Here is a 27430-nt window from a genome sequence, read left to right as displayed (position 1 = left end):
CTGGAACCCAGTCAGACAGACACACAACCAACTGCTTCCTGTGTATGCCATGTATGTCATGTGTCATTCCTTTCTACCACCCCGCAGTGGAAGTGCTTGCCTACTCCTAGGACAGGTAAGTCCTAGGAAAGTCTAATCCTCAATCTTTTAGGCACAAGTTTTATAAGGGCCAACCAAGTACGAGGTAAGAGAAAAATCTGATTAAGGGCCACAAAAAAAGATGGAAGCGGTAAAAGAGAAGAAAACATCTTAACTGGAATAAAGGCTTCTATTCAAAACCCAAGGAGGGTCCTTTGAGGGATAAAAGGTACAAAAATAACAGCAAGACAAGAAGAATAAAACCCACATGAATCACTGTGGCATCCAGTTTCTATTCACAAAGAAAAAGCTCCAGTCCATCTTTTAATTTTTTTGAAAAATTCCCGACATTACAGAACTAAACTGAAATGTATTAATATTCCACTCTTACATTTCCATGACAAACAGAAAAATTCATGAGCCAAAAAAAAAAACCAAAAAAAAAAAAAAACCCAAAAAAAAACAAAAACCAGGGAGAAGCTTATAAAACTAAATATGGATCTCAGCATCAACAGCTGAACAGAGAAAGGAATTAAAACGCTTTAATTAAAAAATCACGAGTGGATGATAAAGTGTGTAGAAACTGAAAATTTACAAACTATTTAAAACCTGGAATCGCTGACTGTTCAGAAACTACACAGATGGATCATGGGTGGTGGTGAACAGCAGAAAGGGATTATGGATGAATCTGCATTGTTCTAGCTGCTCCCCATGCCACCCGTCTCCGAGGAAAGCCTGTAACACAGAAACAAGAACTCAGTTAGTTTCCCCAGTGGCCAGCTGCACCTCATCTCTACCTGGTTCATGAAATGTGAAGAGTAAATAATCAGTGCTGAAATATCAAGGGAGACATAAAGGTTTCTTAAATTTACCAGTACCATAATCCTTTAATCCTTGCAATGCAAGCACATGGAGGTATATCCCCTCAGAACTAAGGGAAACAGAGCCCTTGGTTACCAAATGTTCCTCAAACTATGTTTTCTTTTAGTTCCACAGTGGGCTAACCATGGAGAATACTTTCTGAAAACATGCTGCTCACTAAAGAGTGCTCACAATACACAGAAGCAATGTTTCTTTATTGCTGAGCTCACTTTGGCTCCTCCCAAACTGCTGGCAGAATACCAGTTTAGGAAAGAAACACTCATCTGAGAGCCTCAAGGGTTTAATGTTGAGACAACTCAAGGCCTTTACTTTAAAGCCCTGGATTTCTATCAGTGTGTAGGATATTATGAGGTACTACAGTTTTAAAGGTTAAGAGATGTTAAAAAGAGATATAAAAAGATTAACTATGGGTAAAGAATTATACCCATTTATTGGTTTTTGGGTTTTCTTTGGGGAGTGGGGGAGACGGAGTCTAGCTCTCTCACCCAGGCTGCAGTTCAGTGGCATGATCTCGGATCACTGCAACTTCCGCCTCCCAGACTCAAGCAATCGTCCTGCCTCAACCTCCGGATTAGCTGGGATTACAGCTAATCATGCCCGGCTTTTTGTATTTTAGTAGAGACACGGTTTCACCATGTTGGTCAGGCTGGTCTCAAACTCCTGACCTCAGGTGATCCACTTGCCTCAGCCTCCCAAAATGCTGAGATTACAGGCATGAACCACTGCACCTGGCCTTAAGTTCTGAAAAAAGTTTTCAGGACTTAAAAGTAGCAGACAAAATAATGTTTCAACTATGTAGCTCACTCTACAAAGCTCCTAGATCTTGTCAAGCCATATCCATCTAAACATACCAGACTACAATGCCTTTCTTTCTGTTTCAAAGAGATCATTTGAGGTCCTGGAATCCAATTTAGGGCTTTCAGGAAAATGTATTTAAGTACTCAGTACGCTTCACTGGTAGGTAGGTAGGCAGGCACCAAGACTTTGCTCTCATTTTGAATAGAACCAAATGTATAAGACTTCTTTTCAGTTCATGAAGTTATTTCATAAAGATTTTAGATTGATTGGCATAAAATATTTGTGATATGTAGTCATGAGAACATGACTGGTAATTCACCATCTGTATCCCTTCCACACAATGCAAAGCCAAAAGCTGGGTAGAAAAGCAAGGGCCAGAAAACTGAAGAGTCCTTCAACTACAAACTGTATTTATTTTTAGTCAGAAATGGTTTCTCCACCTCAGCATTAGGGAATATTTAGTTCTTATAAAGGGGGCAGATTTGTGCCGATTTTAAAAGAAACTGCTAGATACCATTAGATCTAGGACCTAAAAATTGAAGTTTGTGAAAATTGGTGGTAGCACTCTGGCCCCACCAGAGTTCTAGAAGAAATGCCCTGAACGTATATCAAGCCCGAATGGGGATTTGCTGGGGTGGGGGAGGTGAGGGAAAAAGAAATACTATGAAATACTGAGTCAGGCACTCTAGAATAGAAAACCACATGGGGGAGCTCTATGCTTTAAACAAATTTAAAACTGAGGGCCTTTAGAGGTAGTGATAGTAGCTAGCCCCTTAAACATCTGGAATCTTTCCCAGCAATCCTTCCTTGGGAATAGTCATTAGGTTAAGAGGCCTTCCAAATCAAGAACTAGAAAAAATAAAACCAGGTGCCTCAGGGGGCGGGGGAGATCGTGTCAGCATGATTAAGTCCAAACTACAGAAGGAGCAAGCTTACTAAGGGAGAGAACTGGACCACATGATAAAGGAGCAACTAAATAAAACTCCTAACTGGACAGGTTTGCCCATCTAATCCTTTATGCAGACTTGGGCCCTGTAACACTTCTTCACAAGCCCAATCTGGGATGGAGGGGCCACAATAACATCAGAAAATGAGATAATATATTGGAATACTATGGCCAGGCATGGTGGCTCACGCCTGTAATCCCACCACTTCAGGAGGCTGAGGTGGGTGGATCACCTGAGGTCAGGAGTTTGAGACCAGCCTGACCAACATGAAGAAACTCCATCTCTAAAAAAAATAAATAAATTATATATATATGAATACTAAGTTTGTTTTTTTTTTTTTTAAATGTCAACCAATGGAGATGCTGGAAAAGGGAAAATAACTCTACAGTGAGTTCTCTAATGCCCTGGGAAAGCATTATACTTTCAGCACTGTGGCAATGTGTACTTTGGTTGAATGGAAGGCTATCAGAGGCTTTATGCTACTATTCTAAAGCATTTCTACCGTTTTATGAGAGATCCATGCCCAAAGAAAATGAATAAGGTTTTAGGGAGGTTAGTATGATTGAGTAAAAGTAAAGCTTAAGTTGTTAGTCCTGGCTAGCCACTCATAATCTATGAATTTAAATTATCTTTAGGGCCTCTATTTTTTAATCTGCAAAATGAGGGGATCAATGTATCACAGATTAGTTGTTCCTTAACGTTCCTTCCAAATGTAAGCATGTCACTTCCTACTCGTGACAGTGTTGGTGGGGAGGAGAAAGGGTACAGCAAGGAATAGAAAAAAGTGCAAAGAGACTTGGCTGACTATCAGAGTTGGTTTAGGATGAGTGGATGGCATCATGTCAAATTGTGGATAATGTCACAGGTTGGCTGAGATATACTTAATGTCACAAAGAGGGATAATACTAATTCAGAGGAATGCAGAGCAGACAGAAGCTGCCTAATTTTATTAGACTTATCCCACTTTGCCCCTCCTCTTCATTCTGGGTAAAAAAACTTGTTCTTTGAATGTATGACTTGGAAGAGATCCTCATGGTAACCATTCACCAGAGGAAACCTGGGATGAACACCTTGTTAGCTGCTGCTGGCAAGGTAAGGCCATTTGAGAAGTCAGATAAACTTCCTCACTAATGAAGCTTGTTGCCAATTACAGAGGACCCTCAGGATCTAAACTGCCATAGGCTCATATCTCTTTGTGGGAATATTGACAAAGGACTATAAAATTAACCTGGGATTCCAAAAGCCCATGTCAGTTATACAGGCTTTCTGGTTGAAGAGCCACAAGTCACAAGCCCCCAACCCTTTACCCTTCACAGCACACAGTGAACTAAGGTTCTTACTGCGCCAACTTTATTACAGCTAGAAACACAAATATGGCCAAGAAGGCCTGCTGATAGCTTAATCATTAAATAATTCTTTTTAAAAAAAAAAAGGTTAACGGAGAAGCTTTTATTCATTAACACAGAGCCTAACACATTGTTATATTGCAAGGCAGAATAAAACTACAAAGAAAAGGTAACAAACAAGAAAGAAGAGTAAACTGTGGCTCTAGATAAAGAATTCAAGTCAGACCCTGAAACAGGCACTCAGCTGAAATGGCCTAAACCTAAACAAGGGTTACCACTCCCCCCACCCCCACCCAGTTATCCCCCAAAGTAGCAAAAAGGAAACGGTAACAAGCTCACAATAGTTTCATTCTCACCAATGTTAACAAAGGAAAACAAAATGAACCAAGTAATACTGGAGGAGGTGCCTCAAGATATGCAATCAGTAGGGAGAGAATCTCTGTTTCTCGCCTTTCAGTTTGTTAGTTACACATGGCACGGCAGAGGTGGTGGTGGTGGTAGCTGAAGCCCCGGTACCCTTAGCAGCAGACACAACATTTAGAGCCAGGAGAGGGATGGGTTTCATGCCAAGCAGACTGGAGACACAAGGGGCGGTCGGAAGAGGGTTGGGGAGGCTGGAGGGTGCGTCGGAGGTCCCCGCTGTGGCGAGCGAGGGGGTGGTGGTGGAGGAGGAAGAAGAAGAAGGGGTGGAGGGTTGAGAGAGGTTGATGCTGAGGTGATCAGGGATCGTGACGGAGGCTGCCTGGGAGGAGGGTTTAGCGTTTTCTAAACTGTAACAGAGGAAAAAAGGAACAAAAAAAAGGGTGGGTGGAAGGGAAGACCACAAAAGGGAATAAGTACAGGACAAAAACTGCTTCAGTTATATCAGTAAGTGCCTCTGGTTGACAATTAGGAAAACCTGGTACCAACTTGTGACAAGCTCTCTTTTAGCCTGTGTCCCACCCTCTAAATATGTATGCTTCCATTCCACCTTCCACTCCACAAAGCTACTTAAAAACTGCTATGGCATAGAAAAAGCTGACAGAGAAATCAAATCACAGAGCACGTACTTCCATATATCTAACACACTGACCCAACCCAGATGTTGAAGGAATGATTTCAGGTAGAAAATGAAAGATACTCATTAATCACCCAACAAAGAAGAAATGTTTCCTCCAATCAAATGTCAATTTCCTATTCTAATGGAAAATCAATTAACCTGAAATTACTTATGAAGCTTTAAGTATTTATAAACACAATTTTTAAAAATCCTTCCAGCTGTAGTATTAAAAGTCTGCTTACATTTCCAAAACAAACAAACCAATATTAGGGTGGAAGGAGACAAGAGTCCAAAGTAGGTCACTGACTAATTTCAAATTTCAAAGAATGCAGCGTTTTCAAAGAAAAATGCTGAGAACAGAAGTGTAGATAAGAACTAGGAAAGCTTTTCTGGTGGGAGGTGGTATAAGAAGCTCTTTGTTTCTGACTGATCATACTTCTAATGTGGACCTTTCAGAAGTGGAAAAGAGAAACTCAAGCATCACCTAAAAATTCAAATTTAAAAACTGAAAATGCTGCTGCTTCTACTCCTAAAATAACCTCCACAGAACAGTAAGGATATGTCTCTCCCAAATGTCTGTATGTGTCTAAGTCAGAACTACATATATTTGAGAAGTTTGCCTGGACAATTGAGCCCACAAACCTAAGTCTTCAAGAGCAGAAAGGCTCCCCTTAAAACCTCATTTTGTTTACCTATGTCCAAGGACAGCTGCAATCCATAAAGCAGAGGGATACAGACTCCACTAACTATATAAAAGGACTCAGACTGCCACCACAAAAAATCTACACTGGAGAAAACGCTCAGAAGCCAGTAAAATCCTTTCTGCCTTAAAAAAATGAAAAAAACAAAAAACAAAAAAACGAAAAACCCTTCTGACTTCTGCATTTAAACTGGACCAAGATGAGAAAGAATAAGCTTTGTGCATGCATAGTCCTTGCTTCGGTGTTAGATGAAGCTCTGAAAAGTACTGACCCTAATCCATGGTTAGGATGATCCTGAACTGCCATTCAGTAAGAATGATCCTGAGAAGAGTGACTCTAGAGAATTCTATTTCCTTACAATGTAGCCACTGACCTATTGCAGGTGCTAGGCAAGCAGGTCACATTTAAATTTTATGAAGGGCAAGCCTATCAAAAGAACAAAGCAAATTCCAGCTTTCAAAAACATGACTGTTCTTAGAAATAAGAAAAATAATTCTTGTAATCCCAGCACTTTGGGAGGCAGATCACTTGAGGTCTGGAATTGTTGAGACAAGCACGATCAACAAGGTGAAACCCCGTCTCTATTAAAAGCACCTCTGCAAACAACCTCTATGTAAAAGTTTGGTACTACCATTTCATTCTGAGCATTACAGTGTGCTTAGTGGATGGACAAGAAAACAAATCTAGGAATGGGAAAGCTTTTCTATACCAAGAGTAGCAGCACCTCAAGATATGAAGAGACCTAAGGCAAATGTCAGACTGCTACTGGAGAACTGGTAAGTTCTTTGCTAGGGCTAAATAACCATGGCATACATACATGGTCAGTACAAGCATGACAATGCAGACCTCATATTTATGAATTCCTTTCCCCATACTAGTTTCAGGAACTCATGCAAAACTTTTATGACAAAGAGACCAGACACTTATAAGAAAGGTAAATGACAACTAGACAACTCTCCATTAAAAGGGACCTAAGGGCCTCAGGGCTAACAATGTTTTAAAATGTTAAAAAGCAATTAAGGGTGCGACTTAAGCTCAAGAGTTGAGAAAGCAAGTACTACAAATGACTGTAGGATCCCATTTGACTGTGACCATCGTCCTAAAATTCTGAGTGTAGTAACATTAGCTAGCTATGGATAAGGGGAAAAAAACCCTCAGGAAGTCATTAAGGGTTGAAATTGGGGGAGGGGTGAGATAAAAAACGTATTTCACACTTCTCTAAAACATTCCAATACCTGTGCTTCCCACATTCCCACAAGCTTTGAATAACACGTGCAATTTGAGAAAAATGGGTGTTTCCAGAATAAATGATAATTGCTGCCTCCAAGAAACTGCCTTGCTGTCCTATTACCCCACTGTCATTATTTCAACTAAGGGTGCTCTGGACCCCAAATCAAATCAAAGAAAAGGGTAGTCTATAAGCTATATTGAACAAGAAAGACCCACATTTGATTTTGTCAGTGAGTGCTCTATAGCCAGAAGATTCTCCTATCATTAAAGACATGGGCCATTCTTTCCACTTCCCGAACCATCAAGTTAAATGCAGGCAGTCTCTGTTCCTCCCTCCCCCACCCCTTGCAAACCTATTGCAATTTGTTTACTTTTTCTGCTACACTCAAAGAAAGTAGGGCTACCAAACAAATTCTGGCCATCTCTACCCATTCCCCATGTAATCTTATATTTGATAATATACTGCAGCTTTCCCCAACACATGTTACTGTGTTGGTATGAATAAGACAAAAGGTAGGGCAATCTTACCTGACATTGATTAGATATTGAGCCAGGCTAATGCTGGCAGCAGATCCAGTGATGGTAACCTGCCTATCAGTAGATCCTTCCACTGGGTTCGCAATTTTGATCTGCGCCCCAGACATCTGACGGATCTCATTGATTTTGGCGCCCTGACGCCCGATTATGCAGCCAATCAACTTAAGGGAGAAAATCAAGGCACAGTGAATTAGAGTTGCATGGCTAAGTCCAAGAATCCCACCCTCTCCTCTAGTTCCGACAACGTGGGTCACAGAAAGCGGCAATGTAAACTACTTTTTTAAAACATCCTTTTTTTAAAGACAGTCTCACCCACCCTGTGGCCAGGATGGAGTGCAGTGGCGCGATCTCAGCTCACCGCAACCTCCACATCCCGGGTTCAAGCCATTCTCATCTCTCAGCCTCCAGAGTAGCTGGGACTATAGGCGTGCACCACCACTCCCAGCTAATTTCTTTTTATATTTTTAGTAGAGATGGGGTTTCACCATGATAGCCAGGATGGTCTCGATCCCTTGACCTCGTGATCTACCCGCCTCGGCCTCCCAAAGTGCTGGGATTACGGGCGTGAGCCACCATGCCTGGCCCTTTATAAAAAAAAAAAAAAAAAAAAATTGAAACAGGGTCTTACTATGTTTCTCAGGCTAGTCTCGAACTCCTTAGCTGAAGTCATCCTCACACCTCAGCTTCTGTCCCTCTGTGCTCCATGTACCTGGGATTACAGGTGCATACCACCAGGCCCAACTTCACCCTACACCCTTTACCCATATACTTTTGGTCAAAAAACTCAATTAACTCTTGACCCTTTCTTTAGTCTAACCACCCATGGTGAGAGCCAGTTCTGAACCAACTCGCCCTTAGGTCCAAGTATTACCTCTTCATTATTTCTATCCTCAACGTATTAATTCCAAAGACAAAATAAACCAGAGCCAATCCAAGAATAAACTTAAGCTAAAAATAAAGGTAGAAATACATTCAGTCATCCTGCCATGATCACCAACTTACTATACTGACAAGAATTCTGGCCAATTCCTAAGATGTTTTTGCCTTGGTAAAAGGTAAAAACAACAAACAAAAGAAAACTGGTCTATATTTGCACTGTCCAATACTGTAAACAGTAATATGTGGTTACTGAACACCTGAACTGTGGCAAGGGAGACTGAGGAACTACAGTCATTTTATTATTCTCAAGTTAAATACCCAAATGTGGTTAGTGGCTATCATATAACCTTGGACAGCACAGATCTAATGTTCATGAATCACTGCACTCTGGTAGGAGGGCAGTGGCTCAGGCCTGTAGGCTGAGGTGGGCCAAACATTTGCGCTCAGGGGTTTGAGACCAGCCTCAGCAACATGGTGAAATCCCGTCTTTACAAAAAAAAAAAATACAAAAATAATTAAGCCAGGCTTAGTGGTGGCACCTGTGGTCCCAGCTATTTAGAAGGCTGAGATGAGAGCATCTCTTAAGCCTGAAGTTCAAGGTGGGTCACTCCTATAATCCCAGAACTTTAGGAGGCCAAAACTGATGGTTCACCTGAGGTCAGGAGTTCAAGACCAGCCTGATCAACAAAGAGAAACCCTGTCTCCATTAAAAATGCAAAATGAGCCAGGCATGGTGGCACATGCCTATAATCCCAGCTACTCGGGAGACTAAGGCACGAGAATCGCTTGAACTCGGGAGGTGGAGGTTGGAGCGAGTCGAGATCACGCCACCGCACTCCAGCCTGGGCCACAATAGTAAAACTCCATCTCAAAAATAAATAAATAAATAAATAACAGCAGGACAATGCTGAAAAGATGTCTGTTTCTTCAAAACCAATTTTCTTATTTTCATCCCATGCAACCTAACTATACTTACATCGTTTGGAATGGTGAGTTCATGAGAAGTAGTCTGAGCAGAGGCATCCAAACCTGCTAAAAGACAGAAGAGAGCAAGCAAATTCAATGCATAGCATTCAAAATCCCACTGACTTGCACATTAAACTAACAGAAGGAAATAAACTGGAAACCCAGCATTGGCTGTTGGGATTCATCACTAACTTGGAAGCCTCCAAAGAGGAAAGAGGGGGGGAGAAGGGTGTAGAAATAATGCTCGAAAGGTTCTTCTGTACATTCAGAAGAGCTGATTTCATGCCATTTCCTGCAAAGCCCAGACTATTAGGGATGGGGGATGGAAGCAAGGGCAAGGGAGTGTGGTATCCTCAAAGAGGATCAAAATCTAAACAAGTCCTTCTGTACTTCTACCCCTTTCCTGCTGTGTTCCATATTATATCTCACCTGATGCTCACTAGCACCAGTGCCAATATTATGCCTGTTAATGGGTACCATGGACTTTTGGCACACATGCAGAGTTGCTTTAAATATACCTTTATCAGATTAACGCCCTCTACCCGCTATCCTCCTAACTTAGACTGGAAGGTCAGATAGAATGAAATGGCAGTCAGGTGAGGGGACTTCATTTCTCCAGATTTACTCCCTGTCTTTTGCTCAATGATTTTGTTCTGGCTTTCGTTTTACAAAGAAAAAGAAAAAAAAAAACCCATCAGCAAATACCCATACCCATCTTTAACAACACCTGGACTGAACCAGGTCAGCTGGCTAACACTCAAGCTTAGTCCTGATCTCAGCTATGGCTGCTGGTCTCAACATTTTTAGAAGGGGGTTGGCCAGATCCATCAAGGGACCCTCGGGGGCACCAGGCCCACCCCTTTGCTCTCTCAGCTCCTCTCTGCCATGTGCATGTTGCTGGTATGGTTCATGGGCAGTGAAACAAGACTCCCACCAGTTTATTAATATAACAGTAGAATACTACAGATTTTTTTTTTTTAATCATTACCCCAATAGCCTTTCACCTCTGGAGAGCTGGATTCAATGCCTGTTAAGATACAAGTGAAAATGAGTTTGGTGGTCTCATCCTAACCCTATCGGACAAGTTATTCCTTATACAGAAAAGCCCCAAAAACAGAACAAAATAAAAACAAAAACAAAAAAACACTACACAATTTGGCACAAATGGATGGTCTCTACCCAAGCCTGTGAATTGCTGGTGGAGAGAAAGGGGGTGCTGATCAGATCAAGGGGGCAACAGTCAGGATGGGCTCAAAGAAATATCAGCCTACCCTTTACCTGACAAGCATCCCCAAACCTCACCCCCAAACCTTCCAGGGCTTTTTTCTTTTAGAATAACTGACCCCAAATGAAAACCACGTTAACAAACACATTACCTCCTTGGGCTTAGCCATAGTAGACAGGCAAGTTTAAACCAGCAGGATGCTGGATAATGAAGTTTGTTTTAAACAGATGTCAAACTGAGACCTTGGGACTGGCCTCTCTCTTGCACTACACCTTACAGAAATAAACACTGAGGTATCCATACCACTGAATCCGGTGTTGCCATGCGTCATGGGAAAATGAGACTGTTGCATTGCCAACTGGTGCAGCTTGGTCAACTGCAAGGAGGAAACAGGAGGTTGGCATTAGAAGATTTAACAGAGCCAGGGCTCAAACACATTCAAATGAGAAAATGCAGGTCCTGATCCCCAAAATTGACTCTACTACTCAAACTACAACAGAGGGTAGGGATGGGGTTTACATCACAATCCTGGGGATTGGCAGAATATGAAGGGTAAGGGTTAGAAATAGAAAGGGTGTCTGTAAGAGAATGAACGCATTTTGGGTGTGTGAATACAAAAGCAACAGCACTTGCCCCACGACCGTCCCCTTGTGGGCTACTTAATGAAGGTAGTTTGCAGCCATTGCAACAGTTGCCACAGGGACAAGCACAGACAGGCTAGGTAAACTGTGCAGTGGTGCTAGGGAAAACACACCATGCAGGGTTTCATCAGTACTGGGGAGAGGGAAGGAGATGAGGTGGGCAGGGAGACTGGAAGGAGGAGAGAAGTTAAGAAACCATACTGGGTTTAGTCCGATCACTGCCACCACTGACTACTACAGCTATTTTTATTCATCTATATAAACTGTCTGGTCATAAAATAATCCTTCACGTCTACTTCCCTCTCTCCTGGGGCCTACCACTAACCAAGACCCAAACTCAACTTCCCAAGTCTAATACTCAGTACCTGAAAAGGTTAGTAAGGATAAAAGAAAAGTGCAGAAAGAAATGCCCTTGAAGTCTAAATACCAGCACTTTTAAATAGCAGGCTTTAGCAGCAAGAAAGGTTTAATTCTGAAATGTTCAGGTTCCTATCCCTGTGTAAATAAGCCCCTTCCCCATCCCTCCAAATACTTTTAAAATTGTCACCTCAGAGTGAGGAGTACCCAAGGGCAAACCCAACCTCCCAATAACCCCATGGAAAGAGCATGCAAGGAAGCACAGTCCAAATGTCAATTTAAGCTGTGCCCTGAGATAACAAATCACAGTATACCATGGAACATTTCTCTTTTAGACAGGGTAATCTGAAACACAGGGGAAAGGAGAAGCTAATATGTTGAATTAAATTTCAGGGGTTATATGTCAAAAGGCAAACAAGGTATTACCCTGATTAAAGGGCTGAAATATGGGATTGACCTTGTGAAGAAAACAATATTGCAAATGCTGAAGACCCAACTCACTTCTGGCTACTTGGGAGAAAGGAGTGAGACAATTTTGGATGGGAGAGGGAGCTTTTCAAAACAAGAAGTGAAAACAAAACTTACATCTGGCTGTGGAATGGCATACTGTCCTTGAATGGTATAGGCCTACAAAAGGAGGAAAACAGTTCCTATTAAAAACCAATCACGGACAGCCACCCAATGGGGGAAAAAGACATATCAACTAGCCAGGAAGCCAGAGTTGAATTACAGAATGGGGGAGGCCAGAGACTGAGGCAATAGATGGAATCTCACAAATATGGTCAGACCCAAATTGGCCTTCTTTGAACCCTAAGTATAACTTTATTCCGGGGATCCTATAAAGGTAGTCAAGTTCCCTGCAATTAAAGGCAAAATATACATAACCGTTTCTTAATGAAAATGTGGGAAGTGAGATTGGCAATGCCTCGATTGACCAAGCCCCACTCTTCCTCCCTGTATACAAGATAGCCTAGGAGGAATAATGGTCTCTTCCCTCACCACCCCAACCCTTCCACCAATTGTGGTGATGTGGGAGATCTATATCTGCACAAACCTACATGGCACGTTTTGAAACACTTCCTTTTTTCCCAACTTATTTTTCTATCTGCCTAAAGACCTTAAGAACACTGGATGCTGAGTCCCTAACACTAGGGAATTGAACATAGGTACACAAAAACCACTGTGTTCTAATTCCTGTCTTCTCCCACCTCCCCTCCACAAAAGGCACTTGCAGCTCCCACTATGCCCTCCTCCCCCCACAACGGAACCTCCCAAAAAGGGAGCTGGGTCTTCAGGGCAATGGGGTGGGGAACGAGGAGGAAAGGAAGAGGGAACAGGGAGGGAAGGGAAGGAAGGAGTGGCTGGTTAACAGGATGTGAAGCTTCTCACATCACAGTGGCCAGTACCCCCAAAAGTATACCCAGATGGGGGTGGAAGGAAGGTGAAAATGGGGTAGGAGTGGGAGAAGGGAAGAGGGGTTGAACAAAAAAAATTAAAAAAAAAAAAAAAAAAAAGTTGGTGTTACCATCTGGTGGGCTACGCGGCCTGGGTGAAATGAGGTTGGGGGGGTCAGTCCAGGTCCCCATGGACAGGTGGTGTCCACAGCACCAAAAATCACCAGCGCCACTGGCCCCCCGCGTGTTGGCAGTCTCGGCTGAGGCGGAAGGATTGAGTGAGCCTTGGAGACTGAACATCCCCTCTCACCTCTAGAGGTGGTCCCTCCAGGTCAGGGTTGAGGCACATGGACGGGGTGGTGTGGGGAAAGCTCGCACTGTCGCTGCCTGTGCTGTACCTGTCCTGTGGATAAATAGAGGATTTCAGTCTCCAGGGCTGTCAATCCGGCACCTTGTCACCAGCATGAAATTCACACAAAAAAAAGTTTATTTTTTTTCCTTTTTCCTTTAAAAAGGAGCTCAAACACAATTTGAAACGAGCTGTAATCAGTGAGTTAAAAAAAAAAGTTACCTAGTGGCAGATTTCACACTGCACAATTGGGCTATTTTCAGTAAGAATGAAGGGGTGGGGCAACAGAGCTGATGCCAGCTCCTAGTCAGTGTGGGATTAAGCTGAACCCCTACAGAGCCCACTTTGCCACAAAGGAACAAAAGACACAGGTCCATCTGTGGACATTGTATATTTAAAAAGGCCTGTGGGAACGATCCATGACAGGGCCACTCATAGAAGAAACTGCAAGTTTTTAGACGGTGGTCGACTAAATAAAGGGGAGGGAGGGAGGAAGGTAGGGAAGCAAAGAGGTATGAAGGAGGAGGTGTGATGGGGAGGGGAAAAAAAGGAAATGAAGGAAGAATTTTAAGCAGAGAGGATTGCTGCCACCCAGTATGGGACTCTATATTCCAAAGGTGAGTGGGAGAATCCAGAAGAGCAGGAACCTGGAGTTCCTGGGAAGGAAAAATTCCAAAGGCTAACCCTTCCTGGCTACACTGACTCTGGGCCTTTGCTTATCCTGCCCAATTCTGACTGTCTAGGAACTGCGAGCCCTTTGGCCAAACCAGTTTGTACAAGGCTAGTGCTAAAAACAAGGTACTAAACTCCAGGTAATACTGTGACGTAACTAACCTTCCTGTGAAAGTAGCTATGATAACTACACGACAAACTAAATCCCTAAAAACTTGTTCATTTTTATGACAATTCAACAGAATGTGAATGAGATGGACTCCCAAGTTTATGTTTGCCCTCTAAATGGTTCCCAAATCAAATGCAAATAAGATGAAACTAGTTAACTAAATATGCTTATAACAGACCAGCCCCAAGTGGGAAAAGGTATTTTGAGCAATGCACTTGCTTAGTTACCAAAATCAGACACTATTTCAACCTGAATCCCAATATGGTTGTCCCTAGGTTACCAGTGGGGGACTAGTTCTAGGATCCCCCCCACTGAAATAGGTATCCATGAATATGCAAGTTGTTTTTTTTGTTTTTTTTTTTTTTTTTGAGACAGAGTTTCACTCTTGTTGCCTAGGTTGGAGTACAATGGCGTGATCTCAGCTCACTGCAGCCTCCGCCTCCCAGGTTTAAGTGATTCTCCTGCCTCTGGCCAGCCGAGAAGCTGGGATTACAGGCATGCACCACACCCAGCTAATTTTTGTATTTTTAGTAGAGATGGGGTTTCACCATGTTGCCTAGGCTGGTCTTGAACTCCCAACCTCAAACGATCTGCCTGCCTTGGCCTACCAAAGTACTGGGATTACAGGTGTGAGCCACCACGCCCAGACAATACTCAGGTCTTTTACATAAAATGGTATAGTACCTGCATATAACCTAAGCATATCTTTCCATTTACTTTAATCATCTCTTTATTACTAATAATACCTAATACAATGTAAATACTAAATACTTTTTATACTTTGATAATGACAAAACAAAGCCTGTACATGTTCAGTACAGATGCAACCACCCATTTTTTCCCTGAATATTTTTGATCTGAGATAGGTTGAAGGTGGAACCCACAAACGCAAAGGGCCAATTGTATTTTAAAAACTGACCTATCTACTCCTCAAATACAATCAGAGTATAGGACTACCATGGTCCTGATCAATGCTTTGGTCATAATAATCTAACTTCAGAATAGTTCATGTGCCAAAGATCAAGAGTTTAGGTTGGTGAGGAAGGAGCAGAGAGAGGCCAAGGGGGTGCTTTGGTGTTCTTACTCTACCACCAAAGGTCACAGCACCACAGCCCAACATGCTCAGCCCCCTTCTATTCTTACATACTGAACTCTTACCCCAGCTGATTTCAGTTATGCCATGTGGGTTCGAACCAGTGTTTATGAGGTTAAGGGCCTAGGGGACAACACACTGGAGTTCGGGAGTGAAGGGGTAGGAGTAGGGGAGGTGAGGTGGAGGGAAGGGGAAGTTTGTAGGACACTCAAATTCAGGACCCCCAAATTTTGAGACCACCATCCAGAATCTCCTTCAGAGGTCCAACTCTTTGCTACCTTTTATTCAGACCTCTAAATATCACCCCACACATATAAAATATGGATGGGGTGGGGATAGGGAGAGAAGTAGTGACAGTAGTGACAGTGAGGCAATTCTAACCCAACCCGCCTTAAGTAACCAAGTTAGTTACCTCTTCCGAGTGCCTACAAAACTTCCATTGCCTGCTAAAAATTAAGGCATTCGCAGCTTTCTCCAGTACAAAAAATAAAACTAAAAGCAGGTCAAACTATGGCCAGAGTATAGGTTTCAGCAAGCATGCAGAGTGGTTTGGTGTGATGCTGGCAAAGTTGACATTTCAAATATAATCTCTGTTCACTCTAGCCCGCCAATAAGAATTTTCTTACCTGACCACCTGCAAAGATGACCGGAGAGCTGGACGGCTTGGGCCGGTACGGGATGGTCACGCCCTTCGGGGGGGACTGGGAGAGAGTCAGAGGGGAAAAAAACAAAAAGAGATAAGGTTTCAAAGCTGCTTCAGCTGTGTGGCTTTAGCTCACACAGGTCAGTTAAATTAAAACGTATTTCCATCCCCTTACCTACACCAAATTGTCTCTGGCTAGACCTGACATCAAATTATCTACTAAAAGTTATTTGCCTTTAATGCAGTAACTCCAAGGACTACACAATTCAAACTAATTCTCATCAAGGAAGATATGCTTGTAATAATCTTTGGCATTATTTCCAAAGTTTTAAGTAAATTTAATAAACATGGAAAAACTGTGTAAACATATACATTTTAGTTGGTAGTTTTCAGTTTACATTTTTTGGCCTGAATAGAAAATAAAGTCAAAACTGGAAATAAAGTAATACTCAAATGTTTTGTCTAGAATAATATAGACACTATCTATAAATAGTTCAAAGGCTCAATCAAGGTTTTGCTAATCTCTACTTGAAAATTCCAGTTTCTAGCTGGGGGCGGTGGCTCATGCCGGGAATCCCAGTACTTTGGAAGGCCGAGGCAGATGGATGGCTTGAGCTCAGGAGTTCAAGATCAGCCTGGGCAACATGGCAAAATCCTGTCTGTACAAAAAGTAACAAAAATAAGCCAGGTGTGGTGGCACATGCCTGTAGACCAAGCTACTGAGGAGACAGGTGAAAGGATCACTTAAGCCTGGTAGGCAGAGGTTGCACTGAGCCGACATCGCATCACTGCGCTCCAGCCTGGGTGACAGAGCGACCCGTCACACACAAACACACACATACAAAAAAGAAAGAAAAAATTCCAGTTTCGTTTCTCACCAATGAAACCAACTCCATATCACAAATCTGAAAAGGCTTAATTTTCCTGAATTTTGCTATTCGTTTAATAGAATAATAGTAAATAATCAGGACCTCATAAGTCATTCGGAAACATCATCATACATATTATTTTTCTATTCTACATAATATTTTGAATACCCTGCTACAAAGTGACAAGTTGTTAAAGAGCATGTCAAATTTCCATGTAACCCAAATACAGTAATTCAAAAAGTAATTTAACTCAGCTACTCAGGAACCCACATACATTTTGGCCTCTTCAGTCCATGTAGTGCATCTTCCCCTCCCACTCTGCTACAACTGCTGTGAACCAAAAGATCACTGCTGCTTAGCAGTTTCTATTTTTGCTCACAGACCATAAGAAAAGTCAAAGCTAGGGGAAGGAAAATATGAACTCAGGGGACCTTTTACCCCCACCCCCACTGGAAGCCTTAACAGCTTCACTTAATTCTAGTCTTACTAAATATAGAGCACAGTCCTCCTGTCCCCAGAATTGCCCTCCCCCCATTCTCAGCATGAGCCTGAGGGCTTACCTCCAACATGACCACGCAGATCTGTTTGACACACTCAATGATGGATTGCGGAATGCCAGCAATAGTGATGGCCCGCTCAGTTGAGTTGGGTAACATATCCCCTGCCACCTGGACCTGAGCCCCTGTACTCTTTGGAGTAAAAAGAAATTCAGAATCAGAGAAAAACAGCTCATGCTCTTCCAATTCCTCCCAGCAGCAATTTCAGAGTCTAAAACTCTAGCAGCTATTTATCCCATTTCCCATTTTCCCTTTTTGTTCTTTGTCCCACTCTTCCCTTCTTCCAGATAGAATTGTTTAATGAATTACGAGTTAAAAATAAATTAGCCACTGAAAGACAAGAATAAGCCTGAATAAAAGCCTAAATTTAACCTACTCTCAAGCAAAAGGTCCTTCTAGACAGCTTCCTCTCAACTAATGATAGTTCTCTGGGCGAAGCAAAAGCTCCACAAATATCACCCACCTTTCATTATCTTACTAAGTATCTTCTACATCAAGTCCATTCTATGTGCCAGGTACCATGACAAGTGCTCAGAATACAGCAATTAACAAAATTAAGATCTCTGTTGTCATGCCATGTACAACAGACTCCCAAAAACTCAAATGAGAAGCCATGGACTTTCATTTCAACACCAAATTCAATAACCTCTAGACACAATTAAGATCTTCCTAATTCTAACTTCCATAGTTAAACAGGAAGTAGGAGCCAGGCACAGTGGCTCACACCTGTAATTTGAGTACTTTGGGAGACCAAGACAGTCTAATCTCTGGAGCTCAGTCTGAGCAAAACAGTGAGACCCCTGTCTCTACAACAAAAATATAAAAATCAGCTGGGCATCGTGGAGCGTGCCTATGGTCCCAGCTACTCAGGAGGCTTGAGGTCGAAGGATCATCTGAGCCCAGGAAGTCAAGGCTGCAGTAAGCCATGATCATGATTATGCCTTGCACTTCAGCCTGTGAGAGTGAGATCCTGTCTCAAAGAAAACGCGGAGGCCGGGCACGGTGGCTCACGCCTGTAATCCCAGCACTTTGGGAGGCCGAGGCGGGTGGATCACAAGGTCAAGAGATCGAGACCATCCTGGTCAACATGGTGAAACCTCGTCTCTACTAAAAATACAAAAAATTAGCTGGGCACGGTGGCAGGTGCCTGTAATCCCAGCTACTCAGGAGGCTGAGGCAGGAGAATTGCCTGAACCCAGGAGGCGGAGGTTGCAGTGAGCCGAGATCGCGCCATTGCACTCCAGCCTGGGTGACAAGAGCGAAACTCCGTCTCAAAAAAAAAAAAAAAAAAAAAAAAAAAAAAAACACGGGGGCCCACGCCTGTACTCCCAGCACTTTGGGAGGCCAAGGCAGGTGGATCACCAGAGGTCGAAGTTCAAGACCAGCCTGACCAACAAGGAAAAACCCCATTTCTATAAAAATTACAAAAATTAGTTGGGTGTAGCAGTGTGAGCCTATAATCCTAGCTTCTCTAGAGGCTGAGATGAGAGGATCACCTGAGCCTGGGAAGGTTGATGTTTTGCTATAATGAGCCAAGACTGAGCCACTGCACTACAGCCTGAGGTGACAGAGGAGAAAAAATTGGTTTTTAAAAATTAAAAAAAAAAGAGCGGGGCGCAGTGGCTCAAGCCTGTAATCCCAGCACTTTGGGAGGCCAAGGCGGGTGAATCACAAGGTCAAGAGATCGAGACCATCCTGGTCAACAAGGTGAAACCTCGTCTCTACTAAAAAAAAAAATACAAAAATTAGCTGGGCATGGTGGCGGGCGCCTGTAGTCCCAGCTATTCGGGAGGCTGAGGCAGGAGAATTGCCTGAACCCAGGAGGCGGAGGTTGCGGTGAGCCGAGATTGCGCCATTGCACTCCAGCCTGAGAAACAAGAGCGAAACTCCGTCTCAAAAAAAAAAAAAGAAAAGAAAAGAAACTGTTGCTACTGTATCTGTTATCTCTTGAGACATGAAAACATTGCCAAAAAAAATTAAAAAATGGACACTTGTTATATGTAATACTCAAAAATTACGATTAAGTTTCTCATGCTGATTTATTAAAATTTATGAATTATGCAAAATAATTCTATTGCATGATAGTTTTATTTTCAATACAATCATATTGTAATCCTCTGGAACTGTTATTTTAACAAAAATCTTCATCTCACTGCTAACTTTTCCTAGCCATATAAAGAGCCAATTTGGAACAAATAGTTTACATTTCTAAAAGGAGCATAAGTCACTAACCTCTCGTATTTCCTTGATCTTGCAACCACCTTTTCCAATGAGAGAGCCACACTGACTAGCAGGAACCACCAGCCTCAGGGTGACCGGGGGTCTACTGGCAGCTGTGCTATTGGTCATAGAGCTGCTTATGTCCTACAGAAAGAAAGAACACCAGAAGGATAAGCAGATCCCTGGAAATGAGTAACTGCCATTAAGGAACCACTTACCCTTGATCTTATAATGACATGTGAGAGGGCATAACCCACCACAGACAAAGGCTCAAATTATTTTTGATGTAAAGATAACAACTTTACATCAAAAATGTAAAGTTTATCTTTATTTTTGATAAACTCTCAAACTATTTTTGATGTAAAAATAAAAACTCTTGAAAAACTCCTCAGAATTAGCCATAAATTTATTTTCCTTTACCCCAGGGGAATGCACTTGATAGAGAGAAAAATGATAATCTGTTTTGCAATTACACTTAGCCAGGCAATGAGCAAAAAAACTTGACATCAAAATTAAATCAAACACAGCTAGGCACAGTAGCTCATGCTTGTAATCCCAGCACTTTGGGTAGCCAAAGCAGGTGGATCATTTCAGGTCAAGGAGTTTGAGACTGGCCTGGCCAATATACTGAGACCCCATCTCTACTAAAAACACAAACATCAGCCGAGCATGGTGGCTCATGCCTATAATCCCAGCTACTCGGGAGGGTGCCACAGGAGAACTGCTTGAACCCAGGAGGCAGAGCTGCAGTGAGCAGAGATCGTGCCACGGGACTCCAGCCTGGGCAACAGAGAGAGATTCCATCTCAAAAAAAAAAAAAAAAAAAGAAAAGAAAAAAAAGCCAGGTGCAGTAGTGGCTCACAGCTGTAATCCCAACATTTTGGGTAACCAAAGCAGGTGGATCATTTCAGGTCAAGGAGTTAAAGACCAGCCTGGCCAACATAGTGAGACCCCATGTCTACTAAAAACACAAAAATCAGCCAAGCATGGTGGGTCATGCCTGTGATCCCAGCTATTTGGGAGGATGCCATGGGAGAATTGCTTGAACTTGGGAGGCACAGGTTGCATTGAGCTGAGACTGCACCACTGCACTCTAGCCTGGGTGACAGAGCAAGACTCCATCTCAATAATAAAAAAAAAAGGCCATAGATTTGAAATGAAAAAACTGTATTGGTTCAAAGCCTAAAGTCTTTCCCATAAATATATGTTGTATCCAGAAAGTCACAGTTTTAACCTAGTTAAATTTAGCCTTGTGAAGATTAAGTGGTTTACATATCACTTAATAACTAGAGACCTGGAAACAAACTGCTTAAGCAGTTAAGACCCCTAAAGTCAAGGACAAGTTTATTACTTGGTTAAGGAATAAACAATTCATACTCTAGCTTTCTAGATTTGTCAAAAATTTTAAAAAAATTCATTAAAGACCAGGCACAGTGCCTCATGCCTATAATCCCAGCACGTTGGGAGGCTGAGACAGGAGGATTGCTTGAGCCCAGGAGTTCAAGACCAGCCTGGGTAACACAGGAAGGCTCAGTCTCCACAAAACCCGCAAAAATTGGCCAGACATGGTGGTTCGTGCCTGTAGTCCCAGCTTCTTAGGAGGCTTAACTGGGATGACTGCTTGAGCCCAGGCAATTAAGGTTGCAGTGAGCCATGATAACACAACTGTACTCCAGCCTGGCTAACAGAGCAAGACCCTGGCTCAAAAAATAATTTAAAAAATAGTGGCCCACACCTGTAATCCCAACAGTTTGGGAGGTGAGATAGGAGGACCACTTGAGGGGAGGAGTTTGAGACCAGCCCAGGAAATGTAACAAGCTCCCATATCAACAACAACAAAAAAGGTTTCTAAAAAATTACCATGCACCTATAGCCCCAGCTATTCAGGAAGCTAAGGCAGAAGATCACTTGGGCCTGGGAGGATGCAGTGAGCTACGAGTATACCACTGCACTCTAGCCTGGGTGACAGAGCACAACCCTGCCTCAAAAAACAACAATAACAACAACAAAAAAAACTATGATGTATAAAAAAGAACAGAACTAGTTCAAGTTCATTCTTGTTAAAGAAAAAAACTAAAATGTTATGTTTCCTAAATGTTTTTTAAGCCATGAGTTCTGGACTTAAGAGAGTCCTGGGGGTCAAAAGATAACATTTCTAATCTTGGCAAGGATAAGATTTCAGGCACCATTAAGTACCAACCACTAAAGAAGCAGCACTCCTCTGCCTGTGGTATCAATTGCACAATTAGCTGCATTACTGCAGAAGGGGGAAAGGGAGAGACTGAATACAAGACCTAGGACAATAGGTTAGCCTCTGAAGGTTGGTGGGGGAAAAACAACTTCCTCTTGAAAAAACCTCTGGTGTAAGTATTTTCTAAGTCTCTCCCAACAAGTATAATTTTGACACAATGTTAGCAGATTGACTTTTTAACCTAAAAGCATCAAAATTGAAAGATTATTTGTGTTTATAGTGTCAGTCAGGTAAACCATATTAGTTTGGTATACGCAAGGCTTTTACCAAAGCAATGGCATACCTTCGACAGATGATTTTCAAGCAAATTATTTACACCAAGGCCATGGCAAAATTTGAACTGTTTTGATGATTCAAGTGACTTTTTTTTTGAGACAGAGTCTTGCTCTGTCACTAGGCTGGAATGCAGTGGCACGATCTCGGCTCACTGCAACCTCCGCCTCCTGGGTTCAAGCAATTCTCCTGCCTCAGCCTCCCAAGTAGCTGGGACTACGGGTGCACACCACCACGCCCAGCTAATTTTTGTTATTTTTTTTTAGTAGAGACAGGGCTTCACCACGTTGGCCAGATGGTTTCGATCTTTTGGCCTCGTGATCCACCTGCCACGGCCGCCCAAAGTGCTGGGATTACAGGCGTGAGCCACCGTGCCCGGCCTCAAGTGACTCTTCTTTAAACTATAAATGGTCAAATTTTGTAAGAGGCTGCAGGAAGCTAAGGACCCATTTACAGAGTATTCTGGTCCAGTTTGTCCCTGAATTTAAAAAGCTTAGAAAACCAACAAGCTCTCTGGAAGTACTTAAAAATGAAGGATGATGGAAGGGGAGAAAACAAACCTCTTCCAGTTTGTCAATGATCATAGCAAAGGCTTTGAAGATGGCATTAGTGGGTCCAGCCAAAGTGATAATTCTCTCAGGACAATTCCCTTCTGAGATGTTGATACGTGCACCACTCTAGATAGGAAACAAGAGCCAAAAGATGTTAAACAAGATCTGAGTATGTACAGGATATATAGCCCCTTGTAAGAAGGACAAGGAGCTGCCAATGTACACAATCCTGATGCAAGGCAAAGTCAGCATCATTTCAAACACTCCTCCATGTCTATCCTCAAATATAGCCTACAGGAGCTGCCCTAAGTCTTGAATGAATTCTATGACTTGTCAAAACCACACTTCCCAAATAGAAAACAAACAAAAAAACTACACTTCCCAGATTATCATTACAAATAACCAAGCCGAAAAAAATACAGGTTTCTCTTATTGAGAACTTCTTCTAACTTCTGAAAAAGAATTTTCACTTGTTTTAACAGTTTTTCACTTCCCAAAGTTAACAATCTCAAGTCTTCCATAACTTACCTCTTCGCGCATCTTCTTAACTGATTCTCCTTTCTGTAAAAGGAAAAGTCAAGCATGAGCTCCGACTGCTATTTCAATCCAGAATGACTAAATGGTAATTAGAGTTGAAGTGAAATTGTCTTACCTTTCCGATGATACTGCCAACTTCCTGCAACGGAGAAAACTAATGTCAGTTAAGAGGAAACTCACAACTGTTCCTTTTTAAAAATATATTTTATTTTTCCCTTTTCTCCACATTCTAATGAAGTACTCATTATGAAAAGGAATTTTAACTATCCAGCCAACCAACTATCTATGCTAATTATTACCCCAAAAGAATGAGTTTTGAAGATTTTTTGGGGGGAGGGGACTTGCTATGAGCAATCTCCATGAGAAAATTCTTACCTTCCAGGTTGAGACAGTTTTTGGCTCCAGCCTCTAATTAAGCCTTTCCTGCTCAGTGGAGCTTCCTAGTAAAGTCTGTCCATTTTCCCACTACACTCACATCTACTCCATTAGGGAAATATGCTAAAGCCAGATGCCCCACAGTGCTAATCTGATGAGCTCCAAGATGCATGTCTGCTCTTCCTGGCCCCTCCCCTAGCAGTTACTATGACCCAATTTCCCAAGCTGGAGCATACCTTTCCATGCATAAGTAGCCGGATGGTGAGAGTGACATTTAATCCACCTTCAATCACACCGGTGTCCATGTCGAGCAGTGTTCTGGGGAGCTGGACTCTGGGGAGTGGTCAAGTCTTTGGTCACTGGTGGGGGGTGAAAGCCAAAAACTAAAATGCAAACATGACCAAAATCAGAGGAGGAAAACAACAGGGTTACTTCCCAAGTTATTTTCACCTTATCAATATTTTCTACTTTACACTTTTCCTTAAATGACAGTATGTCAGACTTACAAACATACCAAATACAACTGCATGACAACATTTACAGCTCAAGTTCTGTTACAGAGTATAGAAGGTAACTCTCCAGTTCCTCTCATTAATGATAGGGTTTCCGCTGACTCTGGGGATAAGGAAGGTTCCTTCAATTGGCAATGGTTCTAAGGGAACTGCTGAACGTGCACCACTTGTGCTTCAGCAGAAAAAGCTTCAAAGAATTCAGAAACACCTGGAAATCATGAGAGCAAACCTCTAACTACAGTGAGGGCAAATAACCTCTTGTTTCCCTGCTGGGGAGCATGCTGTTCAAGTTGAAATCGAGAGAGAACACATGTAAATTTTCTTAGTAGAAGCAATTTCTAGATAAGGAAATTGAGATGTATCCCACATTACCAATTTCAAACGTTGATGGCTAACACCAAATGGTTTCTAGAAGATTTAGATCAACACCCTCACTGAAAAGGCATTGTCTGAGACGCCTTCCATGCAGGGTGGGGTTCCATATTCCCTTCTGGAAAATAACTCAATACACTGAGTACACTTGAGTCCTTTTTCCTATTCCTCCTTCCAACCCATCTTGATAGTAACTCAGATTTGAGACGTTTTCCTTGCTTTTATGTTTACCATCCAGTTTTTATTTCGAGTCTATTAAATCTTAAATTTCCTCCCAAGAAAACAATCAATGTAAAACTGGCATTGCTAAAATTTCTGTTTTTAGGAAGAGCAGCAATGTACCTTTCCTATATAGGATGGCCTTTTTCCCACCTATGAAACAATTCCTAACATTGTTCTAACATTTCTGCTTTGGAATAACTAGTTATGTGTAGAAAGAAAATTTGTTTTTTGGATATGCCTTCGCTTTCAATACCTCCTTTATCTTTAAAAAGGGCCTCTCTCCCAAGTTGTAGAATGTCCCCAATGACATTTTAAGTATCCATCCTTTTAAAACTCAACATGTCATCTCTCTACTCCCACAGCTAGATTTCCTCCTTCACAAAACCAGCCACTGTGTTAACTTTTCTCTAACACAAAAGCCCATACCCTAAATATCTTAGGTGCTTAAGTGGCTGTCACACCATTCTGTATATGGCAAACTGTCCTCTGGCTACTCCAAGAATGTGATTATATAAGTGCATCCCCAAAGCACATCATTTCCCTATTTTCAGATGACAATTAATTGCTGGCAAAATCCCAGAATTTAACACTTTTCACTTACGGAAAACCAGTGCTTGGTGAGGAAAGAAGCATTAGGTGTATAAGAATGGCTTTCTTTTTTTAATAAGATACGGTAAAAATCTAGCAGTTTAATTCCTTACCCCTCTCTCAGATGTAATAAGAAGCCTTTTACAAATATCACAATAACGCAACTTCGAAAAAGCAAAAAAAAAAAACCAGGAAACCTATTTGAAGCCATTTCTTTAGGTAAAGTACAAAGATGCATTTCTAACTCCAAACCATCTTAGTAATCCAACAAATCTGTCGAATTTCTCTCCCGACTTGGTCAAGACAAATGTATCCCATTCCAGTAATCCAGCTGCTAATACTGCTGTCCAATACCCCTTCTATAAATAGCTCGGTCTGGGTCTACATCGGCAAAGCATTTTGTAATTTAAAAATTCGTTACCACGAAAAACGTCCCGATTAACTCGGCAACTGGGAGCCCATCTACTCTTTCGTTAACTCCGCAGCCCCCTCTACCCTCGGTCATCCAAGCATTTTCCACTTCAGGAAAAAAAAGCCCCCCCTTCCCTCGACAAGAAAGAAGGGGGGGGAATTAAACGGTTCGGTCGGGGGGGGGCGCTGCGATCCAGGGGGAGGGGCCGGACTAGCAGCGCCTCCTCGTGTGGCTGCGCCAGCGCCTGACCCCCGCGGGGAGCCGCGCTCACCCGCCCGGCCAGCAAGCCGGCCATCGCCTTCCCCCACCCCCCACAACCAACAAATCCACCGTCGCCCCCCCCTTACCGCGCGCGCGCCCTCCCTGACTCCTGCGCAGCCGCCACCGGGAAAAGGCGGGGGGAGGGGGTAGGCCTTGCGCGAGGCCTACTAGGCCGCGCCAGAGCCAGGGCCTCGCGTGAATGACCGGCCAGGCACAGTGAGGTGGTAGGCGCTCACGCGGGACTACGCAAGACCGGGGCTCGTGACCAGGACCCGAGCCCGCTAAGAAAGAAGGCAGGAGTGGAAATTGTAACCATAGCAGGGGACGCAGGGGATATTTTTAGGCTTACCTGCAGGCGCGAGGCGACTGAGGGGAAAAGGGGAGCGGGCGGGAAGGGGAAGGGCGGGAGGCCGGGGGCGGAACAATAGGGGCGGGCGGGAAGGCGAGGGGGGCCCCGCGGGCGGGCGGAGGAGGAAGGGGGGGGTGGAGGAGGAGGAGGAGGAAGGGGGAAAGAGACCCCGGGGCGGGTGGAGGGCGGCGGAGGGCGGGCGGGCGGGCGGGCGGAGGGCGGGCGGGCGGGAGAGGGCGCAGGCTGCGGCTGCTCCGGCTGCTGCCTCTGCTGGTCTGGGAGGGGGACGGGGCGGAGCGGCCTGCTTTCAACCCCGCGCACCCTTCGACCCCGGAAGCGCTAACCGCCCCGGGGGCCGGCGAGGCGATTGCGTCGTCCAAAGCTTCCCCACGCAATGCAGACAGCCTCCCGAAAGCCTAGAGCGGCTCCTTGGATAGCGTCAGCACCAGCGAGACAATGGCTGCTAGCAAACGGCGAACTGCTATAGAGAGGGAGCGTGGGGGGGCGGGAAGGAAACCAGTGGCCCCTAGCGGACTGGCTGGAAAGTTCAGGCGTTAGTGTGGAGAGGGAGCAGTCGCCATGGATCAAGAAGTGGAGAGGAGAAAAAAGGGATGGGTGGAAAGAGAATGAGAAAGGATGAAGAAATCCCAGTAATCTACAGGGATACTCAAAAAAGAAAGGGAAAAATACTAACTTGTCACGTTAAAGGTGACCATTACATCAACTCCTTAGTCTTGAAAGATACATTTCACTTTCCTTTTAGGAAGAACTGTAGTTCATCTGTAATCCATAAGGGAAAGCTCTTTTTAAAAGAATTCCATGTAATAAATGTAGAAGGAGCCGGGCGCAGTGGCTTATGCTTGTAATTCCATCAGTTTGGGAGGCTGAGGCGGGTGCATCTCCTTAGGTCAGGAGTTGGAGACCAGCCTGGCCAACATAGTGAAACCCCTTCTCAACTAAAAATACAAAAAGTTAGCTTGGCGTGGTGGCGGGCACCACCTACTCGGGAGGCTGAGGCAGGAGAATCGCTTGAACCCATGAGGCGGAGGTTGCAGTGTGCTGAGATCGCGCCATTGCACTCCAGTCTGGGCAACAAGAGGAAACTCTACCTCAAAATAAATAAATAAGTAGAAGG

The 27430-nt window shown here is 43.3% G+C and overlaps 1 protein-coding gene across 25 annotated transcripts; it reads right to left on the bottom strand.

The window, feature by feature from the left end:
- Positions 1-249: 249 nt before the first annotated feature.
- Positions 250-26400, bottom strand: PCBP2 (poly(rC) binding protein 2). 25 transcript variants are annotated; one of them, XM_021666015.2, is made up of 15 exons: positions 26296-26399; positions 23816-23962; positions 23320-23343; positions 23196-23228; positions 22677-22793; positions 19605-19736; positions 17376-17504; positions 15930-16004; positions 13331-13423; positions 12212-12253; positions 10932-11004; positions 10392-10430; positions 9414-9466; positions 7550-7719; positions 250-813 (listed from the first exon to the last, which is right to left on the bottom strand). In XM_021666015.2, exons 2-15 carry the CDS (start codon positions 23882-23884, stop codon positions 777-779), a joined length of 1086 nt encoding a protein of 361 aa, XP_021521690.1. In that variant the 5' UTR covers positions 23885-23962; positions 26296-26399; the 3' UTR covers positions 250-776. The 25 variants fall into 25 exon arrangements, with proteins under 25 accessions (XP_021521690.1, XP_064233225.1, XP_064233226.1 ...); XM_064377155.1 differs by having other exon boundaries at positions 9414-9469; positions 15930-16017; positions 17377-17504; XM_064377156.1 differs by having other exon boundaries at positions 15930-16017; positions 17377-17504.
- Between the last annotated feature and the right edge of the window lie 1030 nt (positions 26401-27430).

Source organism: Aotus nancymaae, unplaced genomic scaffold (assembly GCF_030222135.1).
Source record: "Aotus nancymaae isolate 86718 unplaced genomic scaffold, 86718_ANA_hifiasm-v0.15.2.pri h1tg000016l, whole genome shotgun sequence".
NCBI classification, from domain to species: domain Eukaryota; kingdom Metazoa; phylum Chordata; class Mammalia; order Primates; family Aotidae; genus Aotus; species Aotus nancymaae.
This window is presented reverse-complemented; position numbering and strand designations above follow the sequence as displayed.

Bases quoted from the DNA above. Each gene is read 5' to 3' on its own strand.
- PCBP2 (XM_064377143.1), bottom strand. From the start codon at position 23,884: ATGGACACCGGTGTGATTGAAGGTGGATTAAATGTCACTCTCACCATC. The intron at 13,424-15,929 runs GTAAGAAAATTC...ATTTATCCACAG, and splicing joins TCATCTTTGCAGGTGGTCAG to GACAGGTACAGCACAGGCAG. The intron at 12,254-13,330 runs GTGAGAGGGGAT...CTCCTTTTGTAG, and splicing joins TGGAGGGACCACCTCTAGAG to GCCTATACCATTCAAGGACA.